Source organism: Natrix helvetica, assembly GCF_964273705.1.
Source record: "Natrix helvetica genome assembly, chromosome: 15".
Taxonomy (NCBI): Eukaryota; Metazoa; Chordata; class Lepidosauria; order Squamata; family Natricidae; genus Natrix; species Natrix helvetica.
The window spans coordinates 12320993-12336145 of NC_138565.1; the positions used below are offsets into that span (position 1 = coordinate 12320993).

The following is a 15153-nucleotide window of genomic DNA, read 5'->3' on the forward strand; positions in this document are numbered from 1 at the left end:
ATACACAGACTGAACTTAACAATAGTCCTTAGACATACACACCACTTTACAGTGCTTTATGGAACCTCTCTAAGCAGTTTACAGAGTCAGCCTTTTGTCCCAACCATCTGGGTCCTCATTTTAGATAGATAGATAGATAGATAGATAGATAGATAGATAGATAGATAGATAGATAGATAGATAGATAGAGATAGATAGATAGATAGATAGATAGATAGATAGATAGATAGAGTCAAACTTGAGCCTGGTAAGATTCGAAACACGAAATTGCAGGCAGCCGGCAGTCAGTGGAAGTAGCCTGCAGTACTTCATTCTAATCACTGCGCCGCTGTGTGAAAACTAGTCCTAACTCAATTTTTTTTCAGTGCTGTTGTAACTTTGAACGGTTATTAAATGAATAGCTGAGGACTAGCGGTAAACTGCTTTGAATTGACAGTGATGGGGAGCAGCTTAAGAGCCAAAGTCAAAGAATACTGTATATTCATTGGGAAATAATTGCAAAATCAAATTCTGATTTTTCTTTTCTTTTGTTTACAGAACTTGCCTGACTCAGAAGATTAGGTGCTGCCACCATCTGCTGGAAGGATTTGGAAAGTCTCGGCAGAAAGTGGATAATGAAAAGGAAACCCAGGCCCAGCAGGTAGTAAGGTAGTCCTCAACTTACGACAGTTCATTTAGTAAATGTGGCACTAAAAACGTCCAGCAAGTGAAGGGCAGCTCAAATCTCTGGAGGAACCGCAGATGCCTTGATATGCCTTGTAACCCCGCAAGAAAGAAGGAATTGTTAGGTGCAAAACTGATTGCAGGGAGATCTGAAGCCACGAAGGTCGTTCAAAGCTGAAGAGGTCAAGAAACTCCGAAACGGAAAAGCTGCCGGTGTCTAAAGCCACTGAAGCAAACTCAGCTCTGGAACCAGGAGCTGCATTGAATCACAAAAAACTTCACAACAAATTTTATTTATTTCTTCATCTAAGTTAACCACTTGTCCATCTCACAAAGGAAGAGATTCTGGACCCTCTGCAAGGAAACTAAAATGCAGGGAATCTTTGACCTGCGACCACAGTCAGGCCCAAAACTTTTGTTGCTAAGAGAGATGGTCGTTAAGTGAGTGTTGGGCCATTTTACGACCTTTCTTGCCACCTTTGTTAAGTGAATCCCTAGAGTGGAATTAAGTAGAACCTTCCGGGCAGTGAGGAGAATTAACCCCTGGAATAGCTGCCTTCAGGAATCGTGGGAGCCCCACATCACTGGAGGCTTTCAAGAAGAAACTAGAAAGCCCCTGATCTGAAATAGTGTAGCTTCTCCTTTTGAGCAGGGGCTGGGCTAGAAGACCTCCCAGGTCCCTTCCAGCTCTTTGTTCTGTTCTATTCTGTAAGTTAGTCACATGGTTGTGAAATGAATCCGGCTTCCCCATCGACTTTGCTGGTGAGAAGGTCACAAAATGGGATCACGTCCCTCCTGGGACAGCGTAACCGTCATAACTGTGAGTCAGTTGCCAAACATCCAAATTTTGATCATATGACCGTGGAGATGCCGCAACGGTCATAAGTGTGAAAAATAGACATAAGTCACTTTGTTCAGTGCCGTTGTAGATTTGAACTGTCACGAAACAAACTGTTGTAAGCCAAGGACTATGTAATATCATATAACGTCACGTAATGTCATAGATCATGAATCCTGTATTATGTATGTCATGTATCCTGTATCGTGTATTGTAATGTATCATGTATCATGCATCATATATCATGTATCATATAACATGTATCATGTAAGAATAAAGCGGATCAGCCATAATCTCGGTTGGGGTCTTTGGACATCCAGCAGGTGGAGAGCCTCCCTCCCTCCCTCCCTCCCTCCCATTGGGTCACTCCGTAGGAGATATGATATGGCCAATGTTATGGAAGGGCTGATCAAGGGGACCCTCCATATCCCACCCCCATTATCTGGGGGAGTGGGAGGCCCCTGGGGTCATGGCCTCAGGTAACCCCTATGAGGGCATAATGAGCTGTGATATCATGGCCCCTGAAGGCAGACCGAGAAAGGCCAAAGGGAGGAGAGGAGAATGGTGGAGCCTTGAGTTAAGCAGCTCTGCTTTCTCTCTGCTGCCTGTTACTTCCTCTCCGTCTTCTCTCTCTAGCGGAGTTTTGGTTTGGTTGTGGTGCCAAACCAGACAGTTGTAGAGGTACAAAGGAGAAGAATTTCTCTGTAGAATAAGCAGCTCCTTGGGCAGTCTGAGCTTCCTGAGTTGACCCAGGAAGAACACGGGATAAATAGATAGATAGGAGATAGAGATAGATAGATAGATAGATAGATAGATAGATAGATAGATAGATAGATAGATAGATAGATAGATAGATAGATAGATAGATAGATAAATAAATAGATAGATAGATAGATAGATAGATAGATAGATAGATAGATATAGATAGACATAGATAGATAGATGATAGATAGATAGATAGATAGATAGATAGATAGATAGATAGATAGATAGATGGACAGACAGACAGATGTAGATATAAGATAGATAGACAAACAGACAGACAGACAGACAGACAGATAGATAGATGACAGATGATAAATAGATAGATAGATAGATAGATAGATAGATAGATAGATAGATAGATGATAGATGATAGATGATAGATGATAGATGATAGATGATAGATGATAGATGATAGATGATAGATGATAGATGATAGACGATGATAGATAGATGATAGGTGATAGACAGACAGCCAGTCAGACAGAGAGGATGACCAGGGACCCCTCTTTTCAACCTGGAGTTACAAACCTTCTCCCTTGTTGATCTGCATCCAGGTCTAGCGATCACTTTTCAGGATGTCTCACATGCGGAAAAAGTTCCCCTTCCTGAAGAGGGGCAGCCAAGAGGCACAACTTCAAATCAATAATAATAATGACCAGCAGCGGTGGGACAACCGGGAAGGCCAATTCTCGGGCTCCCACCGGTTCACTTCCTCAACCGCTCAGCGAGCCATGGAAGTCCTGCCTCTGCTGGTAAAGTCTTCTCCAGCTCCAATGGAGGCAAGGAGGAAGGTTCAGCTTCCAGCGCTGGGGCTGCCCAATCTGGTCCAGAGAGGAACTGTCAAGATCCCTCCAAGGATTTCTCAGCTGGAGGTCAAGCACGGCCAGAAGGAGCTCCCTCCCCTGCCAAGGGGGCCCGAGAGTGAAAAGGCTCAGAGGAGCAGCCTTGACCAGGGGATAATATGCTCCCCAGATGCCATCCTATCTTTATATCCAGGTAACTACGCTACAGGTCTGGGCTACCTCTGGAACCAGCCTTCTCCTATCACATCAGCCCATCCCACCCTATCAATCAATCAATCAGAACAGAGCCGGAAGGGACCTTGAAGGTCTTCTAGTCCAACCTACTGCTGAAGCAAGAGTCCCTATACCATATCAGACAAGTGATTGTCCAGTCTCTTCTCAAAAGCCTCCAATGATAAGAGCACCCACAACTTCTGGTGGCAAGCTGTTCCACTGGTTGATTGTCCTCACTGTTAGGAAGTTCCAGGTTGCTTCTCTCTTTGATTAGTTTCCAACCATTGTGTCTTGTCCTGCCTTGGGGTGCTTTGGAAAATATGTGGACCCCCTCCTCTTTGTGGCAGCCCCTCAAATACTGGAAGACAACTCTCATGTCACATACACACAAACACACACATACTGCCCTTCTTTTCTCTAGACTTGCGAAACCCAAATCCTGCCACCGTCCTTCATCAGGCAGGGGAGTTATGGAGGAGACCCTCTTAGCTCTTGGCTCTTAGCTCTGTTTTAATCTTATCTTTTAAGGCAAAAATTGTCATCCCAAATTAATCTTCATATTTCATGGCTAATTTTATATGCTGTTTTATATCTTGATTGGCCTCCTCCTCCTCCTGAGGGTTATCTAAGGATATGAAGATGAGGGACTCGAGGCTTGTGACACGTTTGACCCCTCCCTCAGGCTCAGCCTGGCCCTCCCCTACACCCCTACACCCCTTTCCCCTCTTCCCTTCGAGAAGGCTCCTCCCTCCCAATTGCCTCTCAATCTCATCCTGTCTCTCCTTCCCAGAACTCTCCGATGAACAATTTCGCTATTTGTGGGAGAGCAAGAAGTCTCTCAAAGTCAGACCCATCAAAGAAATATTGGACTCAATGGAGGAGAGGGTAATGTTGGAGACTATCTTGGAACATCTTCGTCCTCTCCCGGTAAGCAGCTGCGTTTGTGTCCTTTGTGCAGAGGTTGCAGAAGCCAGGGCTGCCCCGGTGGAGATAATTGACCCCCAAAGTAGACAAAGGTGGTTCTGGAGAAGCAGTTGAACGATGGGGCCCTTGGTGGGAGGAGCATGGAAGGACCATGGAATGATCACCTCAACCATTTCGGACCCCGTCTCAACATCAGGATAACGGGGTCCTTAGAGTCTGTCACCAGCCCTGGAACGCTTCCAATGCATGGAGAAAATCCAAAGAAGGTGGAGATTTTTGGGTATCTGGGATCCCACCTCCAAGGCAAAGGTCTTCTGACACAGGCTTTCTTAAAAAGCATGAAGCACAGTCTTGGTCCCGGCGAAACCTCTTTTACTGACACGACTGTGAATTCCTTTCATTCAGAGTCAGCCAGGCTTGGCAAACAGACTTTCAGAGGAATATTTATCTACATGAACCTTATCTCCCTCGGAGAACTGCCAGATAATCAGTTTCCAAACACAGGGCAACGCAACACTTGGCTCAGAGACTCTTATAGTCACAAACAGAACTTTCCACTCTTGAAACGACCGACTGGCTGAATTGTTTCCTGCAAAAGCCCCCTCCCCCTTCCCTCCTCTTTTGTTTCCTCTGGGAGGGGCCAATCACCTCCAAGATGTCTCTTTACCCAGAAGTCGACACTGCTTTCTTAGTAGTTCTTGTCTTCTGGCACCTCTGCGCATGCACACACTGGGAACAGGCTCCAGCTGTTCCTCTGCCTCACTGCTGTCTAGCTCCCTCTCTGCCTCTGATGCTTCTGTGAGTTTCCCTCAGTCCCAGGACTGGCCCATGTTCCTCCCCAACCTCCTCACTGTCCGACTCTGCTGCCAGCTCCACTGGTGGGCCACAACAAAAGGGAACTTTAATGGCAAGGCGCAAGCAAGGGTGAATGCCGCCTGGATGCGTTGGTGAGAACTCACTGATGTGTTACGTGACAGACGGATGCCAACCCATCTTGAATCTAAGACCTACCAGAGAACCATCCTCCTGTTGCACTGTATGGCCCTGAATGCTGGGCAGCAACAGGAGGGAGCAAAAGCTTTCTCCATGCCATGGAAATGCGAAGACTCCCTTGCATATCGGGCACCTCCCTTCCTGACCTCATCACACATGATACCATTCGACCACATTTTACAGAGAAGATGAGAGAAGGCCGACTCTGCTGATAAGGACACGTCCCGAGAGCAGCACCTTCCACCGTGGCCAAGGCTGCCTACCAACTGGAAGACAAGGACTGGTGACCGTGTGGGCATCCAAAACAGGGATGGCAGGAGGCCATCAACAAAGATATGGAAGCTGCAGGCCTTCTCCCAGGCGACACAGGTGATGGTGCAAAGTGGCCCTCAATGACCCATAAAGCGGACATTGTACCTGTGGGAATACGCTAGGAAGAAGACGATGGGGCCCTTGGTGCTCCCTGAACTGGGTTCTTTAGTTGCACACATTTCATGACCCAACTTCTGTACATCATCAGTGCTGGTAAGTTTGATGTTTGCTCCCTGCTTATTCGGGACAAGCTCCTGTGTATAAACAGAGAGAAACTTCACTCCCTCCTAGCGCTGATGATGTTCCCTAGTTGGGCCATGAACCATCTGCAAGAAAACAACTAAGCTCAGAGAGCATCAAGGACCACATAGTCCTCATCATCATCCACCTCCCTTTTCTTTTCTCCCCTTCCATCCTTCCTCCTCCCCTTCCTCCTCTTCTCCTCCTCCAGTTTGAAAACCTTTCATCTCTCCCCCCCCCCCTTTATCCACCAGAGCGAGGGTGGGGCTTTGCTAGCAGCGGTGGCTCTTCCGTCCCAAGGACCGGCCCATAGATTTCCACTGCTCTCCTTTCCTTTGCCTTCTGGGCTTCCACGCATCAGGCACTGGGCCCAGTTGTTCCTCCTCTTCCTCATCAGCCACCTCCAGATCTGGGAGCGGTTAAGTCTCCATCTGAGGTCTGATGGACAGCCCAGGCTCCACCCCTGTCACTCTCTCTCTCTCTGCCAGCTCCATTCTCTCTTCCCCCTCGGAGCTCCTAGGTTGCCTCAATGCTGACACTGACTCCCACACCTCCACCTCCTCCTCCTCCTCCTCCTCCTCCTCCTCCTCCTCCTCCTCCTCCTCCTCCTCCTCCTCCTCCTCCTCCTCCTCTGATTTGACTACTGTGGCGGAGAGGCCCCAACAATAAATGGTGATAAATCAAGGACTACCAACCTCTGTAGACCAGACAGAGGAAGAAAATCCAGGCTCTTCATCTCACCATTTGTGGCAGAGCTTTCCCTTCCATTCCTCTCAAAAGCTCTCTTGGCTCCAGCTGATAAAATCCGGATGGTCCTTCTTAGATGCTTTGTGCCTGTTCCAGCTAGAAAAGTCGAGTCAATGATCCAATGAATCCTAAGGCAGAAGGGAGACCAACCCTTCCCTTGGAAACACACAAAAACCTCTTCCTTCCTCTGCTCCTTCACGTCCTCACAGCTTCTGTTTTGTTGTTGTCCAAGCAGATTCCTGCAGACCACAAAGTGCCCAGGGGGAAAATCAGTGGACTGCAGCCCATCAGCCAGAAGCCTTCAATGCCACAAAGCTCTTCCCACTTGTTGCCTAAAGACAAGGTAAATATGCTGAGCTTTCCCCCTTTTAGGGTGGCAGTTGTCTTACACACAAGGTCAGAAGAGGACAACTTGCCGTGGCCAACTCCCCACTACCCACGAATCACAGCCGACTTGACAGGGGTTAATTTAACAATTTCATTCTTTCCAATAATGTTAAAAATCATTTAAACATTTTTTCATTTCATTTTGTCTCTCCTTTGGCATCCTTTCTTTGATGCTTATGTTCCACATTTCTTCGATATTATACAGACAAATGAACATTAGAATTGCAGACTTGGAAGGGGGCCTTGGAGATCTTCTAGTCCAACCCCCTGCTCAAGCAGAAAACCCTTTACCATTTCAGGCAAATGATTGTCCAATTCATCTTAAAAGCCTCAAGTGATGCAGCACCCACAACCTCTGGAGACAAACTGTTCTACTGGTTAATTGTTCTCACTGTTAGGAAGTTTCTACTTACTTCTAGGTTGGCTCACTCCTTGCTTAGTCACAGAATAACATAAGAGATTTGGAAGGGAACTTAGAGGTCTTCTGGTCCAATCCCCTGCTCAAGAAGGAAACCCTATACCCTTTAAGGCAAATGGTTGTCCAATCTCTTCTTAAAAATCTCTAGTGATGAAGCACCCACAACCTCTAGAGGCAAACTGTTCCAGTGGTTAATTGTCTTCATTGTTAGGAAGTTCCTCCTTAGTTCTAGGTTGGTTCTCTCCTTGATTACTAACAGAATAACATAATAAGAGAGTTGGAAGGGACCTTGGAGGTCTTCTACTAAGATCTTCTACCAAAAAGTTTTTAGTAGGTTGGTTGTCTCCTTGATAAGTTTCCATCTGTTGCTTCTCGTGCTGACTTCTGGTCCCTTGGAGAACAGGTTGACCCCCTCTTCTTTGGGGCCACCCCTGAGATATTGGAACACTGATATTAGTGTAACTCTTGTTCCCTGCTGAGTTGGCCATGGCGAGTAAGCCATGCTTAGTTGGAAATGGCCCTGTGCTTGACCACACTTGGTCCTTTTCTGATCACCCTTTGTCCTATGCTTCCTTTTCCTGGATGATGGGTGGAGTTCCCTCAGACTCACGCACTCTTTTTCCAATCTTCAGATAAACCTATATAAATACTATGGCTTAAAGTTGAGGAATACCAGACAGAAAGATCTTGTAAAAGACCACCTCAAAAAGCTTCTGTCATTCTCATTTGCAGACGAGACGGACAGAGAGGTGAGTGGGAGTGGGCTGCCTGCGGGGGCTGAGGCCTCCAACTTTGTGGGGTCCTTGGTGCTCTCTGAGCATGGTTGCAAGAAATGCAGACCATTTGCGACACAACTAGGTCATTTCATCAGTTCTAGAAGGGAACAGGTTTTGCAGAGGGGAGGTGAAGGGAGGAGTGGGAGGAGGGAGGAGGAGGAGGGGAGGAGAAGAGGAAGGAGGGGAGGAGGAGGAGAACTGTGGGGGTTTTGGAGGAGGAGGAAGAGGAGGAAGAGGAGGAAGAGGAGGAAGAAGACTGTGGAGTCCTTGGTGCTCTCTGTGCTTGGTTGCATTCTTACAGACATTTTATTACCCAGTTAGGTAATTTCATCAGTGCTAGAAGGGCCTGGGGTTTGCAAATAGGAGGAGGAGGAGGAGGAGGAAGAGGAATAGGAAGATAAAAAAAAGAAAATGTGCAAATGTCGTAATTCACAAGCATCGCTTTGCCTAGGGAATCTCGGAGACAATCCGCCTCGCTGCATTCCATCATCTGCCAGAAATTCTCCTGGTCCTCGGGGAGGTCGGTAATACCACAGAGCCCAAGAGACCTTCTCTCTTGGAAGGATCCATTGAGGTAAGACCAGGGATGGGGTTCCAAGGTCCAAAACTCAGTAGAGAAGAAGGTTGGGGGATTCTGGGAAGGAAAGTCCAAGGTGTTTAGAAGGACGGATGCTCCAGGCCATCTGCTCTCTTCAGACTGGTCATACATCTCAAAGACCTGACACCAGCACTGAGATTGTAGGTGGGACTGGAAATTGTCCACCTCCATCTCCTGGAGGAGTATTTTATAAGGCTAGAGAAGATCATGAGTTGCCCAACAAACATCTCAAGTAGACCCAAAGGTGCTTTTTCAAAGGGCTTGGACTTTGTTTGACCTTGAAGACATTTCGCTTCTCATGCAGGAAGCTTCTTCTGTTTTGACCGAAGTCAGAAGTGAAGAAGCTTCAGGCAGAACTGAAGAAGCTTCTTGGATGAGAAGCGAAACCTCTTCAAGGAAAAAACAAGTCCAGTTGCCTTTGGAAAAAGCCCCTTTGGGACAACCATGACCTGGATGACTAAGAATCTCCATCAGTTTCCATCCATGGCTTCTTGTCTTGTCTTCTGGTGCTCTGGAAAAGAGTTTGACACCCTCGTCTTTGTCCTGGCAGGATTCACAATATCTGTCTGACAGACAGATTAGAACAACATTAATGCTCTGCTATGGACAAGCAGCCCTGGGAGCCTCCGCTGAAGACCTGGGTGTTTTCATCGAAACCATCGTGTCCGAAATTCTCGTCCAGTACGCCACCATGAACAAGGTAGGCTGGTTTCCACCCTCTGTCAGTGCTGGCAGGACTGTTGTTTTCCTCCTCCTAGTTCCTTGATCTATTGTTTACTTCTGCCTTGTTTGTCTGGGGTTAATCCCTGCTTATCTGGATTTCAATTGATGGTGAAAAAATATAAGAAACGTCTGTAAAAAAACAAAACAAAGTTCAGGGAGCACCAAGGGCTCCGCAGTTCAACCCTGAGCTACAAATCGCCCCTTTTAGTGAACCAGGACAACCTGACTGCAGTTCTTAGAGGTTGCTGGGGAGAATCTGGGCTCAACAGGCGACCTCCAGCCCCCAGTTATGCCTCCCATTCCGATCTGCTTCCTGTTCCAATTGCCCTGGAGAGGATGAAATGCTAGTGGTTTCTTTATCTGTGGTCATGCCACATTCATTACACTCAAGGCAGCGCATTATCCTCTTTCTTCCTTTTCACACAACCACAACAACCCTGTGACGTTTCTTGGATTGAGAGAGAAGAACTGGGCCAGATGTGGACTCACCCAGCTGGCTCTCGTGCTAAAGGAGGGACTAGAACTCACAGTCTCCTGGTGATTGACTCAGACAGTTGGCTTTCATGGCTATAGTGGGACTAGAACTCTCCATCTCCTGGTGATTGGCCCAAAGTCTCTCGGCTGGCTCTCATGCCTAAGGCAGGACTAGCACCCAGAATGTCCAGGGGATATTTTGATTGGGAGCCCCCCAGAGTTCAAGAAAAGACGGTCGGCTACGTAATTGTTGAAATAAATAGATGCACCCTCTTCCTCCTGCTGTCTTCTCACCCCACCCTCTTCCCACTTGGGTTTCCCAGGACGAAGGCCTGAAGAAAGCCTTCATGAGGTCCATCATCATGGTCACCAAAGCGGCTGCCCTCAGCAGGAGGCAAGACCTCCATCTACCCCAGAAACAGGAATTGGTCCTCAAGATCATTGTAAGTGGGGAGGGGGAGGGGCAGGTGCTCCTGGGCGCCTTTAGGTTTGAAAGAGAATTTGAACCGAATTGAATTCCAATCAATTGGGCCCCAAATTATTCTGTTGCTAAGTGGGACGGCTGTTAAGTGAATTCTGCCCCATTGTACGACTTCTCTTTCCACAGTTGTTAGCCGAATCACTGCCATTAAATTAGTCGCACGGTTGTTTCATGAATCTGGCTTCCCCATTGTTTTTATTATTAGTGTTTATTTTTAAATCAAGTTAGGTAGGTAGGTAGGTAGGTGGATGGCTGAGTGGATGGATGGATGGATAGATAATAGATAGATAAATGAGATATATAGATATGGATGGATAGAGAGAGATAGATAGATAGATATTTAATATATAAAGTAGAATGACCAATAGAAATGGGAAATTCGGGGAAGAAAGAAGAAAAAAAAAGGCATTGAGACTTTCTAGAAGAAACGACACAGCCAATTTCCAGAATGGAAGAGGGCAGAATTGTATAACTTTAAGAACGGTGGATTCAACTCCCAGAATTCTCCAGCCTTCAGGGATTCTGGGAGTTAAAGTTCACAGGTCGTAGTGAGACCCTAGTTACCCATCCCTGACTTAAACCATGGTCAGGGGACATTGCAAACTGCCATCAATGCTGGCTGGTTGCCAAGAGACCAAAATATGATCCTCTGATCGCTGAGGAAGAAGAGCCTCTCAGAACTTCAAATCTGGGTCATAAGTATTTACTGTGCTTCTAAGTAGTCCTTGAGTATCAGAATTAGAAGAACCAAGTTGGAAGGTGCCTTGGAGGTCTTCTAGTCCAGCCAGGAAACCCTACACCACTTCAGACAAATGGTTATCCAATCTCTTCTTTAACACTTCCAATGTTGGAGCATTCACAGCTTCTGGAGGAAAGTTGTTCCACTGGTTAATTGTTCTGGCAGGAAATTTACCCTTGGTTCTAAGAGGGATCCTGGAGAGATCCTTCATAACTTTAAATGGTGGCTAAGTGAGCAGTTGTAAGTTGAGGACTTCCCCTGTCAACCAGGAAAGGCGTAGGGATGGGAGTAGTGCCAGCTGGATGGTGGCCACATCTCAGGAGCTTTCTTTCTTTCCTTTTCCTTTCAGGAAGTCATTGAAGATGAGCCCGAAAGAACCCTGTCCGTCATAGTTCTCCATCAAGCCATCGTCACCATTACCTGCATAAGGTACGTACCTGCCCCACCCTCATCTTCCCACCAGCTGGGGAGGAGCTTGGAGTTGGACCAAGTGATGGGATTTCCGTGGCAAGTCAACGTGCTCTAGAGCAGGGGGGGTCAAACCCCATTTCATTGAGGTACACATCAGGACTGGGGTGGTATGGATGGATAGATGGATGAAGAAAGAGAGAGAGGGAGGGAGGGAGGGAGGGATAATAGATAGATAGATAGATAGATAGATAGATAGATAGATAGATAGATAGATAGATAGATAGATAGATAGATCCAGGAGAGTAGGAGTTCAAACTCCATTTCATTGAGGGACACATCAGGGCTGTGGTGGGATGGATGGATAAATGAATGGAGAGATGGATGGAGAGAGAGAGAGAGAGAGGGAGAGAGGGAGGGAGGGTGTGTGTGTGTGTGTGTGTGTGTGAGAGAGAGAGAGAGATATCCAGGAGACATTTCCTTACACTGAGAACAATCAATCAGTGGAAGGGATTGCCTCCAGAAGTTGTGTTCTCTCCATCACTCGAGGTTTTCAAGAAAAGAGAGAACAACCATATGACTGGGTTGGCTTAAGGACTATCAAGCAAGGGTTGGAGTAGAAGATCTCCAAGGTCCCTTTTAGCCCTCTGAGTCTAGAATCTCCTCACTCTCCTCCTCCTCTTTTCTTGTCTTTCATCAGCCGTATGAAGCCCCCCTTGAATTCCGAAGTGAGGTCTAAATTGGTCAAACAAAGCATCCGGAAGGTGTTATCGTTGCCAGCTATCAAGGTGTCCAAAATTAAAACAGATAGCCAGACCTATTCACCTCAATCTCAGGTGAGCAGTCTAGATGGAGCAAAGCAATAGGGGATCCACCTGGAAACAAGGATGCAGTGAACAGGATTCCCGATCTCCTCAACAGCCCTGGATCCATCCCTCGAGCCAAAGGTCCCCTTGGCCAGTCCCTTCCTCTTTGTTCTTGAAAGTCTGCTTCCCCTTCTCGTTCTATGTTTCTGGATCCCAGGACTCCCTATTTTGAAGCCCTAAACATCTCCAGGGGGTTTTCCTCCCCATCTTTTCTCTCTTCCTCCACTTCTCTTTTATCTTCTGTTTGAAGGATCTTCTCAAGATCAATTCCCACCTCCCACCTTTGCCCCCCAACAAAAGAAGGGCCATGGTGGGGCAGAGCAACCATGGTCTGCAGGCACAAGCTATGATTCCTAGCTAGTCTCAGATAACCCTCAGAATTCAAATGGTTAGCAACTGATTCAGATTTTTTTAAAACAATTTTTATTTATTTTTGAACAAAGACAAATAAACATAAAAATAAAAAAGCCATCTTGCATTACAAATTGTAGAAAGTGTGTCAGTTGGTTACAGTTCTTCCAGGCATCTCTTCCATAGTCATCACCAGCTTTTCATATCAAATCGCATATTTTAAATTCACCTATATTCATGTATATCACGTTTATTATATCTCAACCTTAATTTGACTGTAATTGTTTTTACGTCATTTTATATATAATATTCAAAATCTAGAATAGGATTATATGATAACATTCTATTAAATCATCCAATCCCAATACATCTTTATAACATATTCTAGATAAAGCTTTTAAACCTCCTCTCATATTCTCCATTTGTTGTTTATATAAAATTTCATTTTATCAAACTAATATATCTATATGTATTGTTATCATTATTAATCATTATTTAACTATAGCTATTGTTGCTTCATTTTATGTATAAAATACATAATATTTTATACATACATATACATACTACTAGTAAACTAAATTAAGCTTAGTTTTTATTATACATTGTATTTATTATATTATATTTATTATATGTAGCATTAATATTCTAGTTACTTTCTTAATAAATCTTGTATGAGCTTCTCTTCGCAACATGTTTTCCTTTCGGATCTCATAAAAGCTTGAAACCCAGCATCTGATCTTTTCATCAGCCTATCTTTGGTTATCAATGGTGCTGCTGTCAAGATTTCTCTTCGTATCTCCGTTAATTTTTCTCTCTTTTCTTCTTCTGTGCTTTGAAGTCTGGGGTAGAGTTCCAATCGATCTATCTCCCCTTTCCATATTCCACTCTTGCCATTACCAACCACGCTCACTTTGTTGTCAGTATCCACAGTTTTCTTATCTCTTTGCTCATTTTTTTCTTCCATCTTTTGAACTCTGTCCTCCACATTCTTCATTTGATAAACATCCTCAGTTTCTCCATCAGATTTTTCTGTTTTATATTCCATATTCTCCAATCTCTTTTCAATTCTCTCTGTCACAACTAATAGATTTTGAATTTCAAACATAATCATTTGCAATGTTACAGTTTCTTTTTCCTGCTGCGCCAGTCTTCCAATTTTGAAGGCACTGCTACTATAGGATTCAAGGCTATTTTAATAAACTTCAAACAGGTTCATTTATTATCTTTCAAGTCAAAATGTTGTCTTCCCTCCAATAGCTAGTGATGGAACTCCCAAAAAGCACCTGTATAAACAACTTGTGCTCTTCCTACTATCACTCTCAGCAAACAATACAATACAATAGCAGAGTTGGAAGGGACCTTGGAGGTCTTCTAGTTCAACCCCCTGCCTTGGCAGGAAACCCTATACCGTTTCAGACAATTGGCGATCCAACATCTTCTTAAAGACTTCCAGTGTTGGGGCATTCACAACTTCTGGAGGCAAGCTGTTCCACTGATTAATTGTTCTAACTGTCAGGAAGTTTCTCCTCAGTTCTAAGTTGCTTCTCTCCTTGATTAGTTTCCACCCATTGCTTCTTCTACCCTCAGGTGCCTTGGAGAAAGTGATGTGCGGTGAGATTTATGGCTGGTGAGGCTGGTGACGTCATCAGGAAGGCAGGGAATGGGACCACGTGTGCTGGAGGGTGAGGCTGCCTCAGCCTCCAGCACACTTGATCCCATTCCCTGCCTTCCTGAGCGCGCTCCACCGGCTCGTGCTCCACGGTCCCTAACAGCAGCTGCTTTTCAGTGCTTTCCTGTGCGTCTGGTGTTTAGGACATCCGGCTATCTACCTAAATGCCAGACACACAGAAAAGCACTGAAAAGCACTTCGCCTCCAAGCCACTTCGTCTTGATGACGTCACCACAGCTGCTGGGCGCGGCTGGACGGAGGTAGCCTGATCCTCGGTCGCTTGCCCGCCGGACTGCCTCGCGCCACTCTGGCTACCTCTGTCCATTCGCAACTTGCAGCTGCGGCGACGTCATCAAGACGAAGTCCAGCGGAGGCAGAAATGTTGTTGGCACTCCCGGACTTCGTCTTGATGACGAAGCCACGAAAGTGACTGGGGAACGACGAGAACCTTCCTGCCTCTGCTGGACTTCGTGCACTCCTCACGACTGCAATATCCATCCAGAAGCAGCTTTTGTGGCTAATGGGGTTTGGGCTTCCAGCCCAACAGCCCCTGTCACTTCTGGACATCTATTGCAGTCGCGAGGAGCGTGCAAAGTACAGCAGAGGCAGGAAGGTTATTGGCGCTTCCGAGAACCCTCCTGCCTCCGCTGGTTGCCCAGCTGGCACCGCCCCGCACGCGCACCTCCTCCTCCCTCTTCTTCCTCTTCACTCCCCAAAGGTTCTTCTCCTTACCGGAGCTTAGCGGGAGCCATGTGAAAGGGATGG

The 15153-nt window shown here is 46.1% G+C and overlaps 2 protein-coding genes across 2 annotated transcripts in view; one reads left to right on the forward strand and one right to left on the reverse strand.

Moving 5' to 3' along the window:
- LOC309399377 (maestro heat-like repeat family member 5) overlaps positions 1-15153 on the reverse strand; it is a gene marked incomplete at both ends in the record, with an annotated part of 248495 nt that overhangs the window by 175555 nt on the left and 57787 nt on the right.
- The window catches only part of LOC309399349 (maestro heat-like repeat-containing protein family member 7), a gene marked incomplete at both ends in the record, with an annotated part of 32272 nt that continues 19960 nt past the window's right edge, over positions 2842-15153 (forward strand). The window contains 8 exons of the mRNA XM_081967085.1: positions 2842-3262; positions 4073-4209; positions 6734-6841; positions 7936-8052; positions 9228-9377; positions 10198-10317; positions 11444-11523; positions 12203-12338. Coding sequence (XP_081823211.1) covers positions 2842-3262; positions 4073-4209; positions 6734-6841; positions 7936-8052; positions 9228-9377; positions 10198-10317; positions 11444-11523; positions 12203-12338 — 1269 coding nt within the window. The remainder of the gene's footprint in view (positions 3263-4072; positions 4210-6733; positions 6842-7935; positions 8053-9227; positions 9378-10197; positions 10318-11443; positions 11524-12202; positions 12339-15153) is intronic.